We start from the raw sequence: 22,874 nt of genomic DNA on the forward strand, positions 1-22,874 counted from the left end.
TTTAATCTTGTTCAAAATTGAAACTGTGTTTTTTTCATATAATAATCATGAGGATTTTAAATCTAGGGAAAAATTAGCTTACAACAGTTGTCCCATAACACACTTTTACATTTTATTTACATAAATTACATTATTTAGCTGTTTAAAAGAAGGTGGAAATGTTTGCAGTTCAACTGAAACGGATAACGTGGTCTCACGATGGATTGTCATCATCTGCAGAGATGTGGGGTTTATCTTGTTCGTTGCTGTAACCGCTGGCAATACCACTACGACCCAAGACTGCTTTCACAACCTCGGTTTGACCAATGGCTGGGTCAAGGCCTTGCCACGTTCTGAAAACGTTCAAAATAAATATTATGTTTGAATTTATACAAAGAACAAGTAAATTTGAAATAGAAACAATGGTTTCCAGACAATTGATTGGTATTTATTTTATCATTGATATAACCGATTTGAATGTTTTGCCTTTCTGGTTTATGCTTTTTTTTCATTCTCTCTTCTGAGAATTTCTGGAATCCCTGCCACTGCGGTCTTCAAAAAAATATTGTTTTTTCTTCTTTATTTATTCTTTTAATCAATCAAGGTATTAAGTATACTTATTCCTACATACATATTCCTACATACTCATTCTTAAATATACATCAGCACAATATATTATCTAATTTATAATCAGAATATTAATAATACATCCATAATATAAGTGTATTCTCTATTATTTACTTCTATGAGCAGATTAAGCTTATTATGTATAAAGTGGAACTCCCCCCCTACACACAAATGGATAGTCTAGTCGGGGGATTCCAAAATATGTTGTATATTGTATTTCTTATTCGTGTATTATGTTTTTTGGAAATAAACTGAATTGAATTTATTCCTATATTTACATTGATAACTGAAAAAACAATATTTCATAATTGAAGAAATACTATGATGTATGTATTTCATATTGAATAAATAATTTTAGAATTTGAATTGAATTAAATTTTATTGCCAAAAATCACATACAAATACTTGTACAATACAATCATTAGAGTATGCAATATACAATTACCTATAAATAAACATTGATTGTAACTTGCACAACAATAATTTATTATCAATGTAATATTCGGCACATGCGAAAATAAGATTCCTTGTGTGTTGGCTAACAAAGCTTAATGAAAGTTTCAGCTGTGGTTTGATATTGATGAGAAATTAAAAATGTCAGAGTAGTTCTGATATTGACATGATAATTTACAGCCTTATCAAGATTTTTTTCGTATTGAATACATTTAGAAAGCTTAATGGGAGTTTCAATAGTGGAATAATACAGAGGGAAGATTCAATTCAGTAGTTAAGGTAACTCCAAATCATTATATTTTTATAAAATTAAAATTCAGCGCAAGAAAGATAATTTACGTAGTCACGCAGCAGAATATACAATACAAATACAAATAATAATAATAATATTTTTTTCCTTTTTCCTTCGTCCTGGTACCCCCAGAAGAAGGGAGTTTATTATAGAAAATATAACAAACAAAAATGAAAAATACACTTATAAAAAGAAATCTTACAAACAAAACAAATGAAGAATAATAAAAAAAAGCAAGAATGACAAAAGATAAGAAGATTCCCTTTCAGTAGAACATTTCAAATATTATAAACCAGATGAATTATAAATTCTCCAAAACCTTCTAAAGAAGGTTTGACTGGAGGAGTCAAGTTTTACATTATATTAAAAAAACATAGAAATAGTACATTGATATAATCAATCAGTGATCCCAAAATAATAATTTTCATTTTAAATCATATCAAAAGAGAAATAGTTGTCAATCTTGAGTAGAAGAAAAATTAATTGATACATTGATAATAATTGATAATAATTCATTTAATTGTATTGTGTAGCAATAAAATAATAAAACAATGGTATTTTAGTTGTTGCTTATCACAAACAATAATACACAATAAAAAATATATAAATAATAATAATAATAATAATAGTAATAATAATAATCGCCTTTATTGATCAAATATACAACAATTTGTTCAAAAATATTTCTATAAGTATTACATTACTGGCATTCGCCCCATGGATAAGATCCGTCTGGGGGGGAAGAGAAAGATATTTTTTTCCCCTTTTTTAAGTTGCAAAAAGTTAACAATGGTACATTAATTATATTTAAACGATATGGCAAAGAAGTTTTTTTTTATTATTTTTACTGCAAAAGAAGATAAGTTTTAAGAAAGCTTTAAAAATTGAACTCCTGGATCAATGAATGAATACCTGTACTGGCAAGCAGCCCTACAGTAGCGGCTAACATCTCTACAGTCACTGCTATTCAGGTACCTCTTCAGCTCCTCTCTCGACAGCAGGCCTCTCCTCAGGTAAGCGCACCGTATCTCGCGTAGTATGGGGCATCTGGCGACGAAATGCATCACATCCTCATCTTCTTTCCAGTTGCACAGGGAGCACAGCTTCACTGGCTGATTGAACGTGTATCTGTTCAACTGGATCAGCTCTGTTCGCGCCTTGAAGAGCCATTTGATTAGTGCGAAGTCTTCCTGCTCACTGATGTAACCGGTGCCTTCTAGCTCTAGCTCGCAGTAAAGGGAGGTGCACTCACTTCTTAGCCGCTTTATCTTGCTGTCCATTATGAATCTCTCCTTCATCCTCGTCAATAAGCTGCTGATAGAGACATTCTGAGAGAGTATTTCCGTTGCATTGATGCCGTGCTGCCTTTCAAGCACATCCCAGTCATTGACAACAAAAGTCCCTGTTTGTGTGATCTCCTCCAACAATAATCTGGGATATCTGGCAATGGGTAGTTTCATGCACCTTCTCATGTATTCCACATGCAATTTAACAGTATACAAGAATAGTGGTAGACATCCAGTTTCCAAGAGTAGGGTAGAGTCTGGTGCCGACACAGGGAGGCAGAATGCTTTTTTAATGAAGAGTCGTTGCACCTTTTCTACATCTTCATACATCCTTGCGCCCCACACTTGAGCTCCATAGCACAGGGTGGACCTAGTTACCGCATCAAACACATTGCATTTAGCCTTGAATGATATATTGTTTTGTAACAGCAGCCGATGAAACATGTTCAGGGTGATTTTTGCCGAAGATGATCTTTCTTTGAAGTGACTAGCAAGAGATAGCTTGGATGACAGGTCAATTCCCAGATATTTGTAGTTGTTCACTACCTCAATCACTTCATTATTGTATCTCCACACATCATGTCTTCCTATCCTACCACCTTTTCTGAAGATAATTATTTTTGACTTGGACAGATTCATCTGCAGAGTCCATTTTACACAATATGCTTCAAGATTTGCTATCATTCTCTTCAGACCTATCCTATCTGGAGCAAGCATCACTATATCATCAGCATATGCCAGGAGTTTGATGCATACATTCTTTATCTTTATTCCTCCATCAAGGCAATCTACTAAATCATTAATAAACAATGCAAATAGAATCGGGCTCAATAGGCATCCTTGCTTTACACCTGTGGTTGTTTCAAAATCTCTTGAGAGTCCCTGACTTCCCCATACTCTAGCAGATGATCCATTATATAAATCTCTTAGCGCATTCAGCATTTTTGATGACACACCCATCTCAGAAAGCAATACAAATACAAATAATTCATTTCCAATGATCAAATTGGATTCACACCTAAACACAGACATATAGTCTTGTAGGGGGATTCCTGATCTTCATGTTTTGTACTCTAGCCCACATATTGAAATATTGTGGAATAAATAAATCTATTTTGATTCTGACTTTGAAAATTAGTAATTGGTCGTTTCATGAAAGTCTCTTAAATTTTGATCACGATTAAATGCCACAAGAACCAAACAGAGAAGGCATTTTTGAAAACAAGTATTCTCTGATTGGTACTCATAGCATTTAGTCACGGTTAAAATCTTACAGGCTTTTGTGCAACCAAACCATGTATTAGAAGAATGGGGAGAATTTTTATGTGCTGTGTCTTCGGTTGTGAGGGAGAAGGTGATCAACGAGAGTATCGTTCCACAGAGAACCTTGAAAGGAGGAATATTATTGAGCTGGCAAATATGCAAGGACCATGGAGACATGGCTGGATGGAAATCCTCTCTATTCCCTCGATGAGTTCTTGGGAAACTCATTTCAGTATTTGATGTAAGCTTCCCAGATTTGACACTGCCAGTCAAGGATCCTGGTCGTAGGCTAAGCAGAAGGTAATAAAGGTATGTATTTGAATGAGTATTTGTCTTGTAATGGAATTAAGTGATTACCTATTCGATAGATGAGAAGACACAACGTTGACAGACATGTTGGCTCTAGTCTGCACTGACTGATCGCTACATGTTTCCTCACTGCTACAATCTGTGGTCACACATCTGATCTTGTTGCTCAGTAAGGAGACATCGGGCTCTTCATTTTCCAAAGTGCCGGACGGAAGTGGTTCAAAACATTCTCCACCTGAAAGAATATAGATGAGAAATTAAATTTATTAATAATTGAAAGATTAAAGATGAAATATTGTAGTTTTGAGATTCATGTATTTCTTGAGAATCGCGGAAATTTTTTTTTCTGAATATCATCCTGATCTATAAGTAGCCTAGTAGCTTGAATAGTCTGAGATAGTGTGTTTTATGAGATTCTATGTCTCTTTTAAGAAATTATACATAATTAATTAAAATCATTGATCATTATGGCTGTTCGGTACACCTTTTTATTTTTATTTAAATTGGATAATATTTTCTAATATAATTGTTAAGATCATTATACGGGTGAGAAAAAGTGGCAACTGAAATTTTTAAGTGGTCTAATAAGCGAGTTATGGGTTGTTGAAGTGCTAAACTCCGTTCTCTTTCCAGATCATAAACGGTTTCGAATTTTCCATTGGAGTTTTTTTAATACATTCAGTATATCATTGGCTTTGCTCTAATATGCGCTTTTTCGCGATTAATGCCAAAATAAACAAGTTATCGAATTTACAAAAAATGTTACTTTTCTATTTATGAACGATATGGGGAATAAAATGTTTTAGTTTGGAAAGATACATTTTTTGAATTTTTAAGAGAAGTTCTAATAATATAGTCGAAACCGTTTATGATCTGGAAAGAAAACGGAATCTGAAAAGTTAGTACTTCAACAACCCATAACTCGTTTATTAGACCATTTAAAATGTCAGTTGCCACTTTTTCTCACTCTTATAATGATCTTAACAATTGTATTGAAAAAGATTATCCAATTTAAATAATAAAAAAGTGTACCGAACAGCCTAAAAAATCATAGATGAGATACTGTAGTTTCGATATTTATGTATTTCGAGATATTTATCTCCGAGAATCGCGGAGAAAACAACATCTGAATAGCCTACTAACCTCTAGCTACATTTGAACTGTTGTATAAATTAGAATTGGAACCGTTTCGGGCGTGAGTTAGCCTGTGGTACTTTTCTGTAAGTTGTATAATTCTGATTGATTGAACATCTCAACATAGAAACATTAACATCTCAACAGCTTTCCCTTCCCAAATAATTGAAATGAGATGAAATGAAACTACTCTACTCTAGAATTTACACAAGGAACACATAAATGATAGAACCATTATTTACCTGGGATAAAGTCTCGGAAATCCTTGCTGAGTCTGTTTGTGAAAGGCCTTGTTTCGTTTAGGGCCAACTCGGCTTCAGCTAATGACAGCACAGGTTGGAGGAAGTCTTTTTCGCTTTCCAAGACAGCTTCTGGGCAGGATATCATCACATAAACGTCAATCTGCACAGAAATAAGGTATTTGAATACACTAAAGTGACATAAAACTTCTTATTTTATTTCCAGGATAAAAACACTTCACAATAAACAATAATATCACTAATGGGAAACCCACAGATAGCAGAGGATAAGTCAGGAACAAACTTTATATCTATAAGTTATCAAACTATCTATGGATAAACTGAAGAAAAACAGCATAGGAATAGAATAGAATACACTAGAATAAATTTTTATACTCTTCTAACATAACATGATGGAGTAGAAGGGTTTAACATTAAACAAGTAGCAAAAACTCTAATGATCTCTTCAAAATTGAAAAGATTGAAATATAGAAATGCAGTATTTCACTAGCTGCCAACAAGTTTGTCAAGCTATTTTTCCTCCAGTCATGGTGTTGATATAATATATTCAGCTTAGCATTTATCAGCATTATACAAATTACTGCCTACCCAAGTAGAAGAAATATCCAAGAAGACGTAGAATGAAAACGATCACGAACCAAGAAAAGACAACACTAAAAAGTGTTATGCACCAGAACGAATTCACTAGAAGTAAATTCGAAATCTATATCTACTTTACAACTTTCAAAACGTCATAGATACATCATTAATACAAACACATAGGCCTAAACATAACACCATAGAGCAACATTTCTATAGATACATAGAAACAACACAGATACTTCTGACCAAGTCAAATTCTATAGATACATAGAAACAACACAGATACTTCTGACCAAGTCAAATTCTATAGTAATCATGTTTGAAAGATTTATAATAAACTTTGATTGATTAATTATTATTCATGAATATATTTTTATTAAATTAATATTTTGAGCATTCATTGATTATTTCTTTGATTATAAAATTTCTCAAGATATTAATTTTTTTAAAACACTTAACACATTTTTTATACACTGTAACTACCGTACCTACATATAACTTCAAAGAAAGCCAAGAGTCAGCCAGCTATTAAAAATGTGTTCCGATTCAACAAGAACTCTCATCTTAATTGAACAATATTGTCTGACAGACAGACAGAGTCATTTATTGAAAAAAAAATGCAAATAAAAAATGAAAACCATAAGTACTCAATCACAGTAACAATGGAAAACAACATAGATAAGAAATACACTAATAGCTTATGTGAAAATGGGCAAATGCCAGTGCGCAAACCAGAATTTGAACTGTGTAAATTCCAGTTCTTTACTGTATTTATTTCTCCTTCCACCATCGACTACACTTAAGAAACTGGGTTGCTCCAATACAACCATCATTAGTTATCTTAATTTCATTTCTTTTCTTTAGTTAACTTATTTCTTCACTTAGCAACGACTAACCTCAGGAAAGTTAGCAAGTTTGGCCGCATTCGGTTTGCCGACAGAGATGACGTAGCACTTCTTCTGTCTTCGTCTAGCCAGCGCTCGTATCCTGTCGACAGCTTTCAGGTAGCCGTCCACACCCAGGGTGGCCACCAGGATGCCGACCGACTTGGCATCCTTCAGTCGCTCCATCAGGTAGTAGCGACGCTGAACGCTGCGGTTGAACGACACGTCTTTCACAGTCCCATCTGTGTAGTAATAGGTTGTGCCTGCAACAGGGAAATAAAACTATTAAAATTCTAGATACAATATGATCAAATACAACAATTATCGATTTAGAATAAATTTTATATTTATTAATAAATTCTATATTATTTTATTCAAGTATAATGTGTATGGGTAATTTAATTGTAAATGAATAGAGGGAAATTATGTTTATTTAATTATATTTTAACTAGCCGTCAGGCTCGCTTCGCTCGCCATATCAGTTTAGCCAGGATAGGGGTCCAGATTCTGGACCCCCGACTGGATCGTCCAAAAATGAGATCAGTGGGCTCGCTTCGCTCGCCTGCATTTTTCATTTGAGCATGCTTCATTCCATCAGAAAATCAAAGTACTGAGAAACCACAGAAAAGCTGAGAAAAACGTTGGAAAAACCGCTGATTTTGGGCGTATCTTCAGTAGTAAATTTGAACGTTTTCTATTCATTTGTTCTCGAGAAAGCGCAAAAAAACGCTGGGAAAACGCAGATTTTGGGCGTATCTTTGGCGTTATTTCAAATTCCTTCTAACATTATTACACCATAGCTTAGCTTCTGTACTAAATTTGAACAATTTCTGTTCATTTGTTCTCGATAAATCAGAGAAAAAGCAAAAAAAAAAAGCTGGAAAAACGCTAATTTTGGGCGTATCTTTGGAAATTTTTCCAAATCCGTTCTTAGTGCGCCTCTAAAGGGCCAACTGAACATACCTACCAAATTTGAACGTTTTTGGACCGGTAGATTTTTAGTTCTGCGAGTGAGTGAGTGAGTGAGTGAGTGAGTGAGTGAGTCAGTCAGTGAGTGAGTGCCATTTCGCTTTTATATATATAGATGATACGCCATATTATAAAGAGTTTGTAATATGTCTTGAATATTCTAATTGGCAATAATTGAAATTGAAGAATAGGTTGTACCTGGTTCAACAATACAACAATTATCGTATTAGAATAGGTTGTATTGTAACAGGTTATACAATATTATTACTTTTATATTGTATACGTAGATTGAAAATAATGGAAAGCTTCTATTGAATGCATTGAGAACAGTGGTAGAACGAGAAAACGAGAACTAATAAAAATCGTCCCTTGTTGAAATATGAATTCTAGGTTACTAGACAGCTATTACAGATGATGATCTTTTATTATATTATTGCGGATGATGCCCACATAAGCTTTTGGCTTGTGCGTGGATAATGGGAAGTGCGAGAGTGATTTGATGAGATGTTCAAACGTCCATTCCTATTCGATGGGATTCAGCAGGATTCGAACCCGCGACCAGGTAGCACTAGCAGACTGAAGGGTGCAACGCCTTAGTCGACTCGGCTATCCTGGCCGGCAAATCTACATAGATATAACAGTTGAGCTGGGTTTACACAAAAGTTATTAACAAAATGTTAATAGCTTTATCCTTATAGATTCTATTAGTTTGAACGTAACTTGACAAACACATATGTTCATCATGTGCATGATAAGTTATGTTCAATCTGATAGAATCTATAAGGATTAAGTTATTAACATATTCTTAACAACTTTGGTTTAAGCGCAGCTTAAGGCATCTAATTACTGAAAGACAGGGTCATATTATTTGGATACAAATTTCAAGAACAAGAAAATTATACTTAGAATTATACTGTGCCTGAATGAGTTTATTTATTTATTTACAAAGGTAACTTTCTACAAGTATTTCAAGGCTAGGTGATGATGGATGAAATGATTTATAAGTAACATGACTCATAGGAAATCTTATAATAATAGAAACTGTATTAAACAGAATAAGAGTACTTCAGGGTTTAATAAAATTTCAGTGATGAATCTCAACATTGAAGATCGTGTTCAAATAATAAATCTCACGAATAAGATAAGTTATACAAATATTCAAAAGGAAAATCTTACGAATAGGGTATAAATTACACGGAAAATTATTGATTGTATGATTGTTATAGAGACCTTCTTCAAAATTGTGAATCATTGCAATGATTCATGAATTATTATACAAATGAATGAAAATAATTTCGCACTCTATGCGATTTTGTATAGTAAATATTATCACAAGTCTAAGACTTAATTATACAAGTTATACGATTGTGGAACCAGTTGATATACCATAGTAGAGGGCCTAAAGGTGAAGACTGAAAATGAGAACTTCAAAATACAGTACAGTATATTACAGTATACAGTATATTATGTCAGCGTATATTATAAACGTGAGTTGAATAAAAACTGGTAGCCTACAGTAAATTGTATTGATAAACCAATATCTTCTAGAGATACAATTCTCTCACCTGAGAACAGTATGGAATGATTGTAAAGTGTTTGAGCTTCATAAGGACCGATAAATATGATTTGATCAAGCTCTTCTCCATCAAGACAATAAGTTCGCCCAAGTTTTTTTGCAGTGTGCTCTTTGCTTGTGGACATCTGGCAATCACTGGAACAGGCTGTGTTACTGTCCGATCCATCCAATAGTTCGGCGAAGATAAGATTTTCGAAATCTGACAAGTGGTTCTTGATTGATTCTGTGAGAAAAAAGATGAGATTTACAAAACTTGAAATGTCAATATTTGTACATTAGCTAGCAATATTATTTGAAGAGACTTGAATAAGACACAACCATTTGTTAGAATAACGATTTTAACAAAATTATTTATTCGATTGTTACACAATAATATAAAAAATCTCTAGTAAAATGCCAATTCACTGGACTACTAAATATTTATAGCTTAATTGTCCAAACACTGATACTATAGTGAGGTCCACGTTATAATGGCAGTGGAGAAAGATAAGAGAGCAGCGTTGTCGATTCTCTGCCTTGCCACTGCGTTCTATAGAGGATAGCTGATACCAGTATATCTGATGGTATCTAATTAACTGTTTAAAATAATCAATTATATTCTGTAAAATTGAATATTTTGTTGATTAATTATATTTACTTCTACATTATTAAAAAACGATCGAAGCTAGTTTGCAACGTTGCGAAGCTAGATAGGGATAGCGCTGTCTGCTTTGTCGAATGATAGAAAAGGATAGCAGCTCCAATATTAATAAAATACTGCCATTATAACGAAGACCTTACTATAGTTTCAGGTACTGTCTATAGAAGACAAGATTTTTATAGATCTATAGAACTGTAGATCTGTCTATAGATCACTATAGTTTTTTGTTTCGTTTTAACGAATGAGTAGTAATGCCAACTAAGCATTATAAGGATTTATAAACTATTTAATATAAACGTTAAACTATTATAAACTATAAAAACTTATATTATAAACTATTTATAAACGTTAATATAAAAGATTTAATTATACATATTATTCATACCTTTGCAATGATGATACTGGATGTCGAACAATATCAATGTTTGTTGATCTATCCGTCTGTTCAGATGCGTTTTTAAAGCGTCAGCACAATCTTCCACATCGAGATGGGCTTTTGGAAAAATGTAGAGTACGGGCAGTCGAGAGGTTGGACTCAAGCAGGCATGCCCGAAATGTATTATGCCATCGGCATTCACATGTTCTGACGCTACTTCGTCTACACAGCAACTGAAAAATTGTACAAAAAACTTAGATCATTCTAATTAAACTAGAAAAATGAAATGAGGTTTAGATACCTTGAACCAAGTAGATTAGATTATTGATTATTAATAATTCATATTGAAAGAGTTCCAAGTGATGCAATAAAGCGGGAGATTTTTTTCACCTAATATTTCAAGTAGGTTTATTTAAATGATAAAATTAATTTAAGTAGATTGAAATGTTAGAGTTCTAGATTTGATAAGTGATAAACAGTCTGTACAAGATTTTTTTATGTTGATTGTTATTAAAACTAGTCTCAGAGACTAACCATTGATTTTCATTTCACTATAAATTTTACACTATGAAAAAATTCATTTTAATTCAATTTACACTATTTTACACTATGAATAACCATTGATTTTCATTTCACTATGAATTTTACACTATGAAAAACTATAAAACTTCAGTTCATCCATTGATGGCCAAGTAATTCTGAGATTATGAGACCAGTAAAAATGATATAGTCTGCGTATACTATTACAAATTGATTTTAAACTAGTTGAAAATGCTTTCTTCTCTTCAGCCTCCTTGTAAGATCTTCGTTCTGTAGTAGTTGGCTTGCCTCAGGGTTGACATGATGATGGAGTCTCGACTCATGCCCCATGGCAAATCGGCTTATCTCACTGGCCACAAATGAAATGCGTAGATCTCTATGCAAGTCATTGTTTCTGATCTACCAAGGAGCGTTGGCCATATTCCTTAATACTTTATTTTGAAATTTCTGTATCATATTGATGTTACTTTGACAGGCCCATCCCCATAGTTGGATCTCATACACCCAAATTGGTTTTAAGATTCGGTTGTAGAGAATTATCTTGTTTTTCAAAGACAGGGTGGATTGGCGACCAAGCAACCAATACATTTGTCCATATTTTATATCAAGCTGTTTTCTTTCAATTTTGATGTGCTCCTTCCACTTCAGTTTTACATCGAATGTCATTCCAAGATACTTTTCTGTATTTTCACAGGGAATTCTATGGCCATTCAGATTGATGTTGATGGTTTCTGTCACTTTTTTGTTGGTCAAGTTGATGATCGATGATTTGGATTCATTCAGCTTTATTTTCCATTTTGTTGTCCATTGGCATAGTCGATTTGCAGCTAATTGAAGAGTGTTGGATGTTTCTTATATAGTGGCGCTTGAAGTCAGAAGTGCAGTGTTGTCAGAAAATGTAGCAACAGTGATGCCAACACATTGAGGAATATCACAAGTGTACAACAGGTATAATATGGGCCCGAGAACGCTTCCTTGAGGTACTCCTGCCATAATTTCTCTCAGGTTTTTCTGTACAAGATGATAATGTTTATATAATAAATAGAATTCATGGAATTAAACATTTTCTAATATAACATAGATTTTGATAAAATAATTCAAAATTTACCTCCCATAAGAAGTATCTCCAAGGATGTACACTTTATGACTAGTTTGCTTTTCAAGCCATAGAGCAATTTGCACTGAATTGTGCAGTAGAGAATCTGGAAATTGAAGACAAACCTGAAAAAATACAAGGACAATGTAGATCACGAGAAAACCGTGAATAAGTTACTGATAATTGGAAGGATCCATCATTAGAGTTGAATACTTTTAAATGATGGAAAGAGTAGAGATATTTATTTATTTATTTATTTATTTACATAAATACATACATGGAGACAACAGGTTAAACCCTTATATGTCTCCTTGAAACATTACAACATTCTTCATTCAAAAAATTAGATTTAAAATAAACATCAAGCTGAGAATAAAACAGAGTAAAATAAAATAAGAACAAAATAAATTATATAACAAAAAAAAAGCATCTTAACAAGAGAAATATGTGTTTTTTATTTTTAAAAAATCCTATCTTATAGCTAGGATTCCCATCTATCCTGAATCTATCTTATCCTATTTATTGCCGAAACTACTTTCCAAGATAAAATATGGGAGGTGGGAAAATATGCACTTAAAATATTTTACATGGGTACAAACCATGCAATACAGAAATAACAAAGAATCATGTGGGCACTGAGAAGAAAAAAAGAGTCATAAAAAAGAGAGAAAGAAAAATGTCATACGGAAACCTGGCTACAAATATCTATCCTAAATTAAGCCCTTCAGAGTGCTGCGGAATCTGCCTCGAGAGCACCCAAAGACGTCTAGGCGCCCAGAAAAGAGATTGAAAAGCCTTTGGATTCTATTAATTGGAGAGTTATAATGACTCTCTGTTCTGGAGCGTGTTACAAGAAAAGAAAATGAAGAACGACGAGCTATGGATGATATGTAGATATTAAGTTTAGAAAGTAAATAAGCAGAATCTATTTCATTGTTAAGTAAGTTGTAAAGGAAAATAAGGGATCTGACATCCCTCCTTGATTTTAATGTTTCAATTCCAAATATACACCTCAGCGTATCAGTTGGGATATCAAATGGACAGTAGACAGTAAACTTCTTGTAATACATATATCTCAAAAATTTGTTTTGTAAACGCTCCAGAATGAGAATTTGGCCATTGCAATATGGATTCCAGATCTCAGAGGCATATTCTAAGAGATTTCTAACTAGTGACTTGTATAAGAATAAGAGAGGGGCAACATCACTAAATGGTGAGCATGTCCTTAAGATGAAACCCATCTGCTGATTAGCCCTACTGCATATGAGGTCCACATGACAATTGAAAGTAAAATCACTGGTAAACACTACACCGAGATCTTTGAAAGTTTTCATCTCTTCCAAAGGGGTGCCACCAATATTATAAATATTTTCAAAAGGAGCCAACTGTCGAGTGAAACTAATAACTTTGCACTTGGCCACATTTATTTTCAGTTTATTAGTTTCACACCAGACTAATAAACTATCAACATCCCTCTGAAGGTTAATGCAATCATTGACATTCTTTATTTCTCTGAATAGTTTAACATCGTCAGCGTACATGAGGCAAGAAGAATTTTTAACAAATGAAGGAAGATCGTTAATGAATAGTAGAAAAAGTAGTGGCCCAAGATTAGAGCCCTGTGGTACGCCAGATGAACAATAAAAGGAATCAGATTTATGATTATGTATCATAACATACTGCAATCTCAAATGTAAGTAACTCTCCAGAAGTTTGACTAAGTTATCACAGAAACCCATTACTCTGAGTTTCTTAACTAACAATCTGTGATTTATTGTATCAAATGCCTTAGAAAGATCTGTATATATGGCATCAACCCTTCCCCCACCGTCTAACACTGTGGACACTTCATTGCTGAATACCATTAGATTAGTTACAGTGGAGCGCCCTGGTAAGAAACCATGCTGCTCCTCTGCAATAACTCTCTTGACCTGTCCAAGTATAATTGCATGTAGTACTTTTTCAAAAATTTTGGAAAAACAGTTCAAAATAGAAATAGGTCTGTAATTCCTTATGTCTGTTCTTTTCCCCGACTTAAAAACCGGGGTTATTCGAGCAATCTTCCATTTTTCAGGGAATTTAGAAGTTTTTATAGATAGATTGAAAATAAACTTTAAAGGTTCAAGAAGAACTGCTGCACAACCCTTAACAATAAATGTGGGAACAAAATCAGGGCCTTCAGAGCAACCAGATTTTAATCCCGCTATAGCAGATAGGATCTCATCAGAAGAAACATGACCAATGCCTACACTCAATCCCAGGCCGCCAGACATCCCCGGACCACCCCCGCATTCATCAGATGCAACAGGTGTATCAGCCTCATAAACTGACTCGAAGTAACGTGCAAATCCATCCACAATATGAGGACCAATGTAGGACTCCCCACTCAGCGTCATAGTCGACTCCACAAAGGACGTCTTTCTCTTGCAATTTACGTATCTCCAAAAATTTCTCACATTACCACACAGACCAGATTGAATGGAATGTATATAGTTATTATATGCTAAAGTAATTCTAGTCTTCAAGGAGGTTCTCAAAGTTTTAAAAAGATTGTCATGATGAGGTGAAACTTTCCTCTTCCTTGCACATTTATTCTTCATCTTTAGATCAGATACTATATCTGCAGAGAACCAAGGAGGATATTTAGGATTGTGCTCTTTCACTTTAATCTTCGGAATACAATCATCCAAGTGTGAGTACAGTATTTTGTAAAATTCATCCACAGCCGAGTCGACATCAACACAGCCGAATAAAGAGTCCCAGCAGCGGTCTCTCAATCCACAGTAGAGTTTAAGATAGTCTCCCTTAGGATAATTATAACGAAATTCCTGGGTATCAGTTGAAGCATTATCAGTCCCAGAATCTGAATATGAGGCCTCAACAAATAATGCAGGATGATAGCCGTCTTCAGGGAGGAAGGAATCATCACTCCTAACAACTTCAACGTGGAAGTTACTTAATACAAGATCCAGAGTCCTACCCAAATTATTCACAACTGAGTTATACAAATTTAAATCATAAAAATTCAAAAAATTATTTAGAATCCTAGCTCTAGATGTTCCCAAAGAAAGATCATAAGTGCAGGAGGTTATTTCTGGTAAATTAAAATCTCCAATAATCATTAAATTACCATTAAGTAAATCGTGAAGAGATTCAATATATTCTAAGTATTGGAGATAGGTGTTCGACTGAATTGATGGAGGTAAATAGACTGCATTTATGTGATAATATGTTGCATTTAACTTCAATTTAACTCCTACCGACTCATAATCATTATTAGCTACGGAAAGCTCATCACATAAATCAGCATGCAGTGATCTTTTAACTGCAATAAGTACCCCCCCTCCCCTCAGACGACCATCACCATCACCCCTATCACTCCGATAAACACTATAGCGTTCATCAAAAAATTCGGAGCTGGCAATACCATCATGCAACCAGGTTTCCGTCAACACAATAATATCGTGATCAGTGCTTAGTAAGGATCTATAAAAATTGGAAGATTTTGTGCGAAGTCCTCTTACATTCTGATAATAGATAGACAAGTTGGAAAATAACATAATTGACTAAGACAAGAACAATGATAGTTGAATAATAGTAATAAAAATGAGTATAATGTATAATAATAAATATTAATAATTAGTATACGGTAATAATAATAAGTATGTGATTTAAGCCGTGATGCAAAACATAGGCTACAACACTCAATCAGGTTTAACTCATCAGGTTTTAGATTCGGCTCTCAAGCTTGAAATAGAAACGGTTCTCAACGAAGAGTATTAGAACGAGAGAGAGAGATAAAATATCAAAAGAGATTAGGTTAAAGTTGCACTATACAGAAGTCGGTCAAGATTATCAGTAAGAACACTGGTATTTCAGATATCGCACTTTAATGATTGCAATGGAGCAAGAATAGAGAACGAATGTTTATATATTCCATTCAAATAACACTTTGGAGCAGAAAAGTTGAGAGAATAATGATTCTTAATATGTAGAAGAAATAAAATGGACTCTACAATAAATAAAGATAATAATAAAAATAAATTGAACGGTGAAGGAGAGAGAAATAGAGAGAGCAAAGTGAAAAGACAAATCTAGTCAAAAATTTCAGTGCCTACATAAATAAGAACGTTAGAGAGTAAATTAATGATAAGAGATCAAGTAGATTCGAAGAGCGGAATGGTCACCACCCCAAAATCCCGAGGAATCATGCCGTATAATACAATTGAAAGAAATGAACAAATAAATAACCAATAATATTTAAATATAGAAAAATAAATAAATAGATGAAAAGAAATAGAGGACCGTTTAGAAAAAAAAAACCTCGAGACTTAAACTTGTTATACACCATATGAAGGAAATTCTAACCGGAAAAATTCAATGAATAGATACAACTATATGAATCCAGAAGTATGGAGTTAGTGACCCCGCCCACACCACTAATGACCAATTACCAGAAATAGAACCGGAAAAATTACAGTATAGTATCATGAAGAATAATAAATTACAATTTAAGATACTGAAGAGAAATTTATGCATAATAGAGTTTATATTCAGGCATAATATTCATTCACCATTCTTATAGCTCATATCCAAATATCATAGTTCATTAAATTAATACAGGACGGTATTCAGAATACATAATAGTCCATTTCAAGTATTAGACGAATTAACTAGACAGGATTCGATCACCCTCACGCCAGAGGATCCTACCATCAACACTCCACACATTCCTGATTCCCACCCTGCTCGCCGTTTCAAGTAGAAACTGATGTCTTCGCCGAGTGAGATCTTCTCCAATAGTGACAGCCGAGTCCTTGAGCCGCCTCCTCGCCGTCAGGATCATTCGTCGGGTTTGGTAGCTCACGAATTTGACCAGTATAGCCCGAGGTCTAGGCCGAGTATCGCCAGGCTTCGATGTGAGACGACCCACACGGTGACATCGATCAATCAGCGATGAAGCGATCTCAATCTTCAGCTTGTCGCGACATAGATTTGTCACAAGCTCCATGACGTTTTCTTCCTTTTGCTCCGGTATACCAAATATTCGTATATTGTTCCGACGCTGATATTGTTCGAGAGCGTCCAGCCTACCCTCGTACGCCGCATTGCTCGCTGCCAGCTGGTCGTGCAACTTGGTGATCGCAGCCGACATCGAGTCCTCCCTCTGTTCCACGGCCGTGAAGCGTGACTCACACTCATCCAGAACACGGGCAGTAATCTTTTCCTCGAGTCTATCGTTGATCTTATCAGCAACACGATCAACCAGGGTGTCGAGAAACAAGTCATCTGATAGCAGTTCAGTGATGAGCTCCTTAATCAGGCGTTTATCAACAATCAACCCCTCGCCTTTGGAACTAGATGAGGAAGAGGAGGGGCGACGCTCGGACGATGACGAACTACTCTTATCGCCAGCAGCCCTGTCCTTACCGGCTCCAACCTTGCCACTGCTCCTCGTTGCAATAGGTGTATTCACCATTTTAAACAAAAACACTAATAACTTTCAAACGAGTTATTATCAATACGTAGAAATTCACAGGCGCGTAGATGAGTCCGCGTCACACAACTCAACCAAAATTCAACTCACAACTCCCGGAAAAACCCGCAAAACTTGAAGCACAAACGAGAGCCGAAACACACAGCGTCAGGCTAGTTTCATTCTTATCTCAAACTGAGATAACATTTATAGTTCATGTAGGGAAAATAATTGAGTAACTTCTTACTTTACTATACTTCAGTTTTACTTCTGATGTCTTCACCAATATCCAAGGATCTGGGAATCATCCATGTTTTCTATTGATTTCCTAATCGTCGCGTCGGTAGGTTGACAGTGAGTGCATGTTGCACCGCTAACCTCTTGCCTTGTGATAAGGCAAGATGAACGATAGATAAATATGCAACTTGAATCAATCTGCCATGAATCAACTTAGGGCCGGTTTCCGAGCTCGGGATTTGGCTAAGTTCTAGACTTTGAACAACTGGAGTCAGAAAATTGACTTTCCGAAACGGGGCGTAGTCGTAGTCATTGTCATAGTCACGTTTAAATTAAATTTCGAAAAAATAGAAAATTGAACACAGAATAAAATAAAGAGAAAATAGTGTTAAGTTTCAGCTATTTTGAATTATTTAGGAATGTTTCGTTTCGTCAAGGAAGAACGTTTCCAATTATAGAAATGAGAAAATAAAAACTGTGAATACTGTGATCAAAAGCTGCGACTACGCCCCGTTTCTGAAAGTCAGTTTTCTGACTCCAGCTGTTTAAAGTCTAGAACTTAGCTAAATCCCGAGCTCGGAAACCGGCGCTAAATCTTTCAGGCTGTACCACAAAATAGGGGAATACTTAATAAGGAGATATTGTTCATTAGCTGTACTGAGCGAATGACTAGTGATGTTTTCTCATATTAACGGATTAACTAACTTATTCCAATATTGAACATGGAAATCGATAGACTTATAACTTGATTTTCTAGCTTCAGAACAACTAACTGTCTTACTGTGGTTAGATTTTTCTCTTTGATCCACTCAACACATCTCTTTAGATCAAACTTTTCAATCAATTCGTTTTCTGATGAAATGGAAGGCTCAGGTCGAACATCAATTATTCTCTCAATGACGTCATCGCCACTAGAGCTGAAACCAGCCATCTGCAACAAATAATTGAATTTGTATTAAGAAGATTAGAAATATACAATATAGAATAATTTAATCTTATTTCCATCTAATCTGTGGTAGCTTATTACATTTTTCAAAGTTTGCTTGGTATGACAGTAGTGCGTCCTTGGTGGAAGGGCAAGTTGATATTATCTTGCCTCCTGCTGATGTAGCTATGCAACTTTCATAAAAAACGTGAACCTAGCTTCTTAAAAGCAGCAGTGTGCTGTACATACAAGTACAGACTGCTGGGATCACTCAAGATTCTCAAATGTCCCAAAATAGGTCAATACTCCTCCTACTCCTTTCGAAGTAGGCAAATGAAGTGCTGATGATCAAGTAGAGAAAGAAGTCCTTCACCTATCCTTTTCATCAATGGATTCAATATTAACTCACCACTCACACGAAAGCATCGCATATTTTTGGAGTGAGCGAGAACCTGTTGAGAGTCTATATAAATACAATATAGCTGTTAAAAGTATGTAGTTTCTAGCCAGGATACTAGAGGGCTGCTCAAAATTAAGGAAAACTTGTAGATGTTCTTGTTATACAATACAATAAAATAAATAAATAAATAAATTCAATTTTATTGTCAGCCAGCCAAAAAAGCACAAGACAAAGTCACACAAATAGAACATGAAATAGACAGTCACACATTAAGAAACACTATCAATATTTGATAGTCGCTTCATGCATGGTATCCTGATCTGGGGTCATTCTCCACATGTCAGAGACATTCTACAGCTTCAAAAGAATGTACTTCTTATCATTACATGTAACAAGTATGACACACATTGCCAACCAATCTTCCACATATTAGGTATCGACACAATGTGTGGACACTACATTCTGGCTTCACTGCTATATTAAACTTATTGTGAGGTGCAACGTTTCGATGCTTCAGTCTTCAATAAAGAAAGTAAGCTAGGGATGCGCACTCTAACAACACTAGGAAGTATGATCTAGAAATTGAACGGTTCTGCTTCATTCATTACTCACACTTGAGGGAACGATGGCGTCTTAAAACTCAAAACATATAGCACACAACTATTCAGATGGCAGAGATCCAAAACAATAAACACTACTTAATAAAAATTCAAGTACCAAACTACAGGTTCTAAACGAACTAACTCAATCAATCAATTTTTGGGGGAGGAGTCTCTTTTGTGCTGATTTAGTATAGTACCTCCACAACATGAATATCCATGCAGTTTTTCGAAATGTATTTGACAAATTCTTTTAACACTCCCTATCTGGAGACCCCAGTCCTTGGCAACGGCTTCAAGTATTTAAGTAAGTATTCTTGTTACACAGCAGCAGCTTTATGTCACCTGTCGGTTCTCTTGAAGGCGGCCTCATCCAACTGCTTGACATCGGGACGAAGCTTCTCAAAGATTTTCAGAAATCCTATTATTGGCCTGTGATCGGTGGAGGTGTCTCCTAGGGACATCAAACAGCTTACGGTGCCTGGTGATGCGGTAGTGAATGTCACTACCGCCAGAGTGTGCTGTATCCTCTTGAAAAGAACCAAGCACAGGATGTTGTAATGGCTGATGACCGTCAGTACACGAAGGCGAGCAAAGATGGACTTGCAGTGGGCAAGATTATTGTCGTTGCCTGTTATGATTTTCATATCCCTCTTTTGCAGCCTCAGCACATTAGCAGCCCCTGCCAAGTGAAGAAGAAGAAGAAGAAGAAGCAATCGATGGGTGATGTGGTTATGGAAGAGAGCGTGGTACCTAAAGATACCTCACAGTCACCAGGCCCCTCATCTTGAGCAGCAGGAAGCAAATGAGGAGTCGGCTGGTTAACTGCTGTAGCCCCCTGTGGGTTGGGGGAGCTTTGAGTCGATCATCGTACTCAAGAATGTGTTGAAAACCAGATTCCCCACATTATCCACGCTTGTTGTAGGAGGCGACTAAAATGGACCTCAAGGCAACTCCAGAAGTTGCCTTGCCTTCAAACCCACAGGATCAGGGCAGTTTCGAAAGGGCAAAAAGAAAAACCCAAGAGACCAGAGATGGGTGAAACTCCAGGCACAAATGTGGGTCATGAGGCTGAGTCAAGGGTGACCGGGCACCGGGCGTCCTAGAGACAGTTTGACGTCCCCTCTCTCAGCGGAAGAACTTACAAAAAGGCCAGGAGTGGAACTCACATAGGTCACGAGTTTGTGGGTGGAGAGGCCAGAACTCACCACTGATCAAAGAAGGGCGGCCATTTAGGCAAAACTTCTTGGGGAGGTGAGGCTTTTGACCCTGTGAAGTTTCGGAGAGGCAAAAAGAAAATACCCAAGAGACCAGTGATGGGTGAAAAACCAGGCACAAATGTGGGTCAAGAGGCTGAGTCAAGGGTGGCCGGGCGCCCTTGTGGCAACTTGGCCGCCCCTTCAGCGAAAGGACCTACAAAGAAGGCCAGGAGTGGAACTCACGTAGGTCACGAGGACTAATCAGTCTGAAAAGACTGCCAAGCATATCACACTGGATTGCGACAAGGATTGCAGCCAGGTGATGAATGGAATGTTAGTATAGGGAAAAACTCCTGGTTCTTGTACATAGGTATATAGGTATTGGTATAGGTATTTGTATAGGTACATAGGTTCTTGTACATAGTACATAGGTATTGGTTTGCGTAGCTACCGTAACATACTACTTGGGGACACAATAAGCTTCGGTTGACGTGTGGGGTTCTTTGAACCTTTGGATCCTTGAATCCGTCCCTTCATAAACAATAATACCTGCTGCATATGACTGCTCCAGCTGAGTTTGCAGTCCAAGACAAAACCTTCAGCTCACTGGATCCTGAGGGTCACACAATTTTTGTGACAAGCTGCTAATGATCCTTTGGGTCTTTTCCTCAATCACCTGGAGTTGATTATTTATTTATTCAGTCATGTTCAATTATTACACTTATGTGAGAAGGCTTACGCCCAAAACTGTCCCTTCTCAAGAACCACAAAGTGGCAGTTTAAAGATGCTACGCGGATGACTCCAAACTCCGCTAAAGCTTAGCACCCGACAATAGTAAATAAGCATTATGGACCGATAGTAGGACAACTAGCCGGATCTATCATTACACAAGCTACGTCTGGTTGTCCACTCTCGTTCCAACTAAACTCTGACTAGGCAGCTGACCTTGGAAAGTTGGATGAGTCGGGTCTTTAGTTTTAACGATTTGTCCGGCAACGATCGTCCTTTATGGTCCGACGTCAAATCCAACATTGAATAAATCTATTGAACCTCAAGTTGAAGTAGAAATTGAATACCTACTTTAGTCTATAGAAACTCAGCTTTCTGTGAAGAAATTATTACATAGAGCCAGGACATAAGACTCACCATCCTTGAAGTCAGCATCAAACCGCTCATCTACACATCTACATGGTTTACTGCAACCACTGTCAATCTTTCAACTTGGAAACCAAACTGCATGTTGGAGAACTGGCCATTTTCCTCAAAGAAACGCTTCATCTGAGATATTTACTGACTCTGTCACCTTCCCAAAAACAGGAGTTTTTGGGTAGAATGATCAAATTCATGTAGTAGAATGAACAAAATGTAAAGATTATTAAGAAGCAGTGAACAAATGCATAATTTAAAAGGAACTAACCTTCAAATTTTAAATTCAAATCCTCGCCGTAATTTCACCAACTTATCAGAGATATAGTCGTGTACAGGTGATTGTTAAATTCAAAACCTAACACAAATTGTCAATAATTATTTTCAACTTTAGGCATAAATATTATAATGATTTATAAATAACCTAACCTAAAAATAAGGTTATGTTTGTACAAAACATGAGTTTCACTAGCTTCATGATCGCAACATAAAAATCAAACGGATGTGTAGAGTTTTGTGATTATGAAAATCATTTCTATTTTTTAAATCAAAATATAAATCAATTTTTTAATCGAATCATCATTTCACATTTATTTAAAATTCTAATTTGTGTGCAAGAAGATTG

The 22,874-nt window shown here is 35.7% G+C and overlaps 1 protein-coding gene across 2 annotated transcripts; it reads right to left on the reverse strand.

The window, feature by feature from the left end:
• Positions 1-91: 91 nt before the first annotated feature.
• On the reverse strand, positions 92-22,722 carry LOC111054244 (2-(3-amino-3-carboxypropyl)histidine synthase subunit 2). 2 transcript variants are annotated; one of them, XM_022341227.2, is made up of 9 exons: positions 22,521-22,722; positions 18,761-18,910; positions 12,279-12,391; positions 10,640-10,863; positions 9,604-9,837; positions 7,082-7,332; positions 5,586-5,745; positions 4,258-4,444; positions 92-332 (listed from the first exon to the last, which is right to left on the reverse strand). In XM_022341227.2, the coding sequence occupies exons 2-9, from the start codon at positions 18,908-18,910 to the stop codon at positions 194-196; spliced, it is 1,458 nt and encodes a 485-aa protein (XP_022196919.2). In that variant the 5' UTR covers positions 22,521-22,722; the 3' UTR covers positions 92-193. The 2 variants fall into 2 exon arrangements, with proteins under 2 accessions (XP_022196919.2, XP_022196918.2); XM_022341226.2 differs by lacking the exon at positions 22,521-22,722 and adding an exon at positions 22,250-22,396.
• Between the last annotated feature and the right edge of the window lie 152 nt (positions 22,723-22,874).

Source organism: Nilaparvata lugens, chromosome 6, assembly GCF_014356525.2.
Source record: "Nilaparvata lugens isolate BPH chromosome 6, ASM1435652v1, whole genome shotgun sequence".
In the NCBI taxonomy this organism is placed as follows: Eukaryota; Metazoa; Arthropoda; class Insecta; order Hemiptera; family Delphacidae; genus Nilaparvata; species Nilaparvata lugens.

Coding starts and splice junctions, on each gene's coding strand:
- LOC111054244 (XM_022341226.2), bottom strand. CDS start 22,279: ATGAGCGGTTTGATGCTGACTTCAAGGATG. Junction 7,333..9,603: donor TCATTCCATACTGTTCTCAG/GTGAGAGAATTG, acceptor TCCCTGTTGCAG/GCACAACCTATTACTACACA. Junction 5,746..7,081: donor AACTTGCTAACTTTCCTGAG/GTTAGTCGTTGC, acceptor ATTTCTGTGCAG/ATTGACGTTTATGTGATGAT.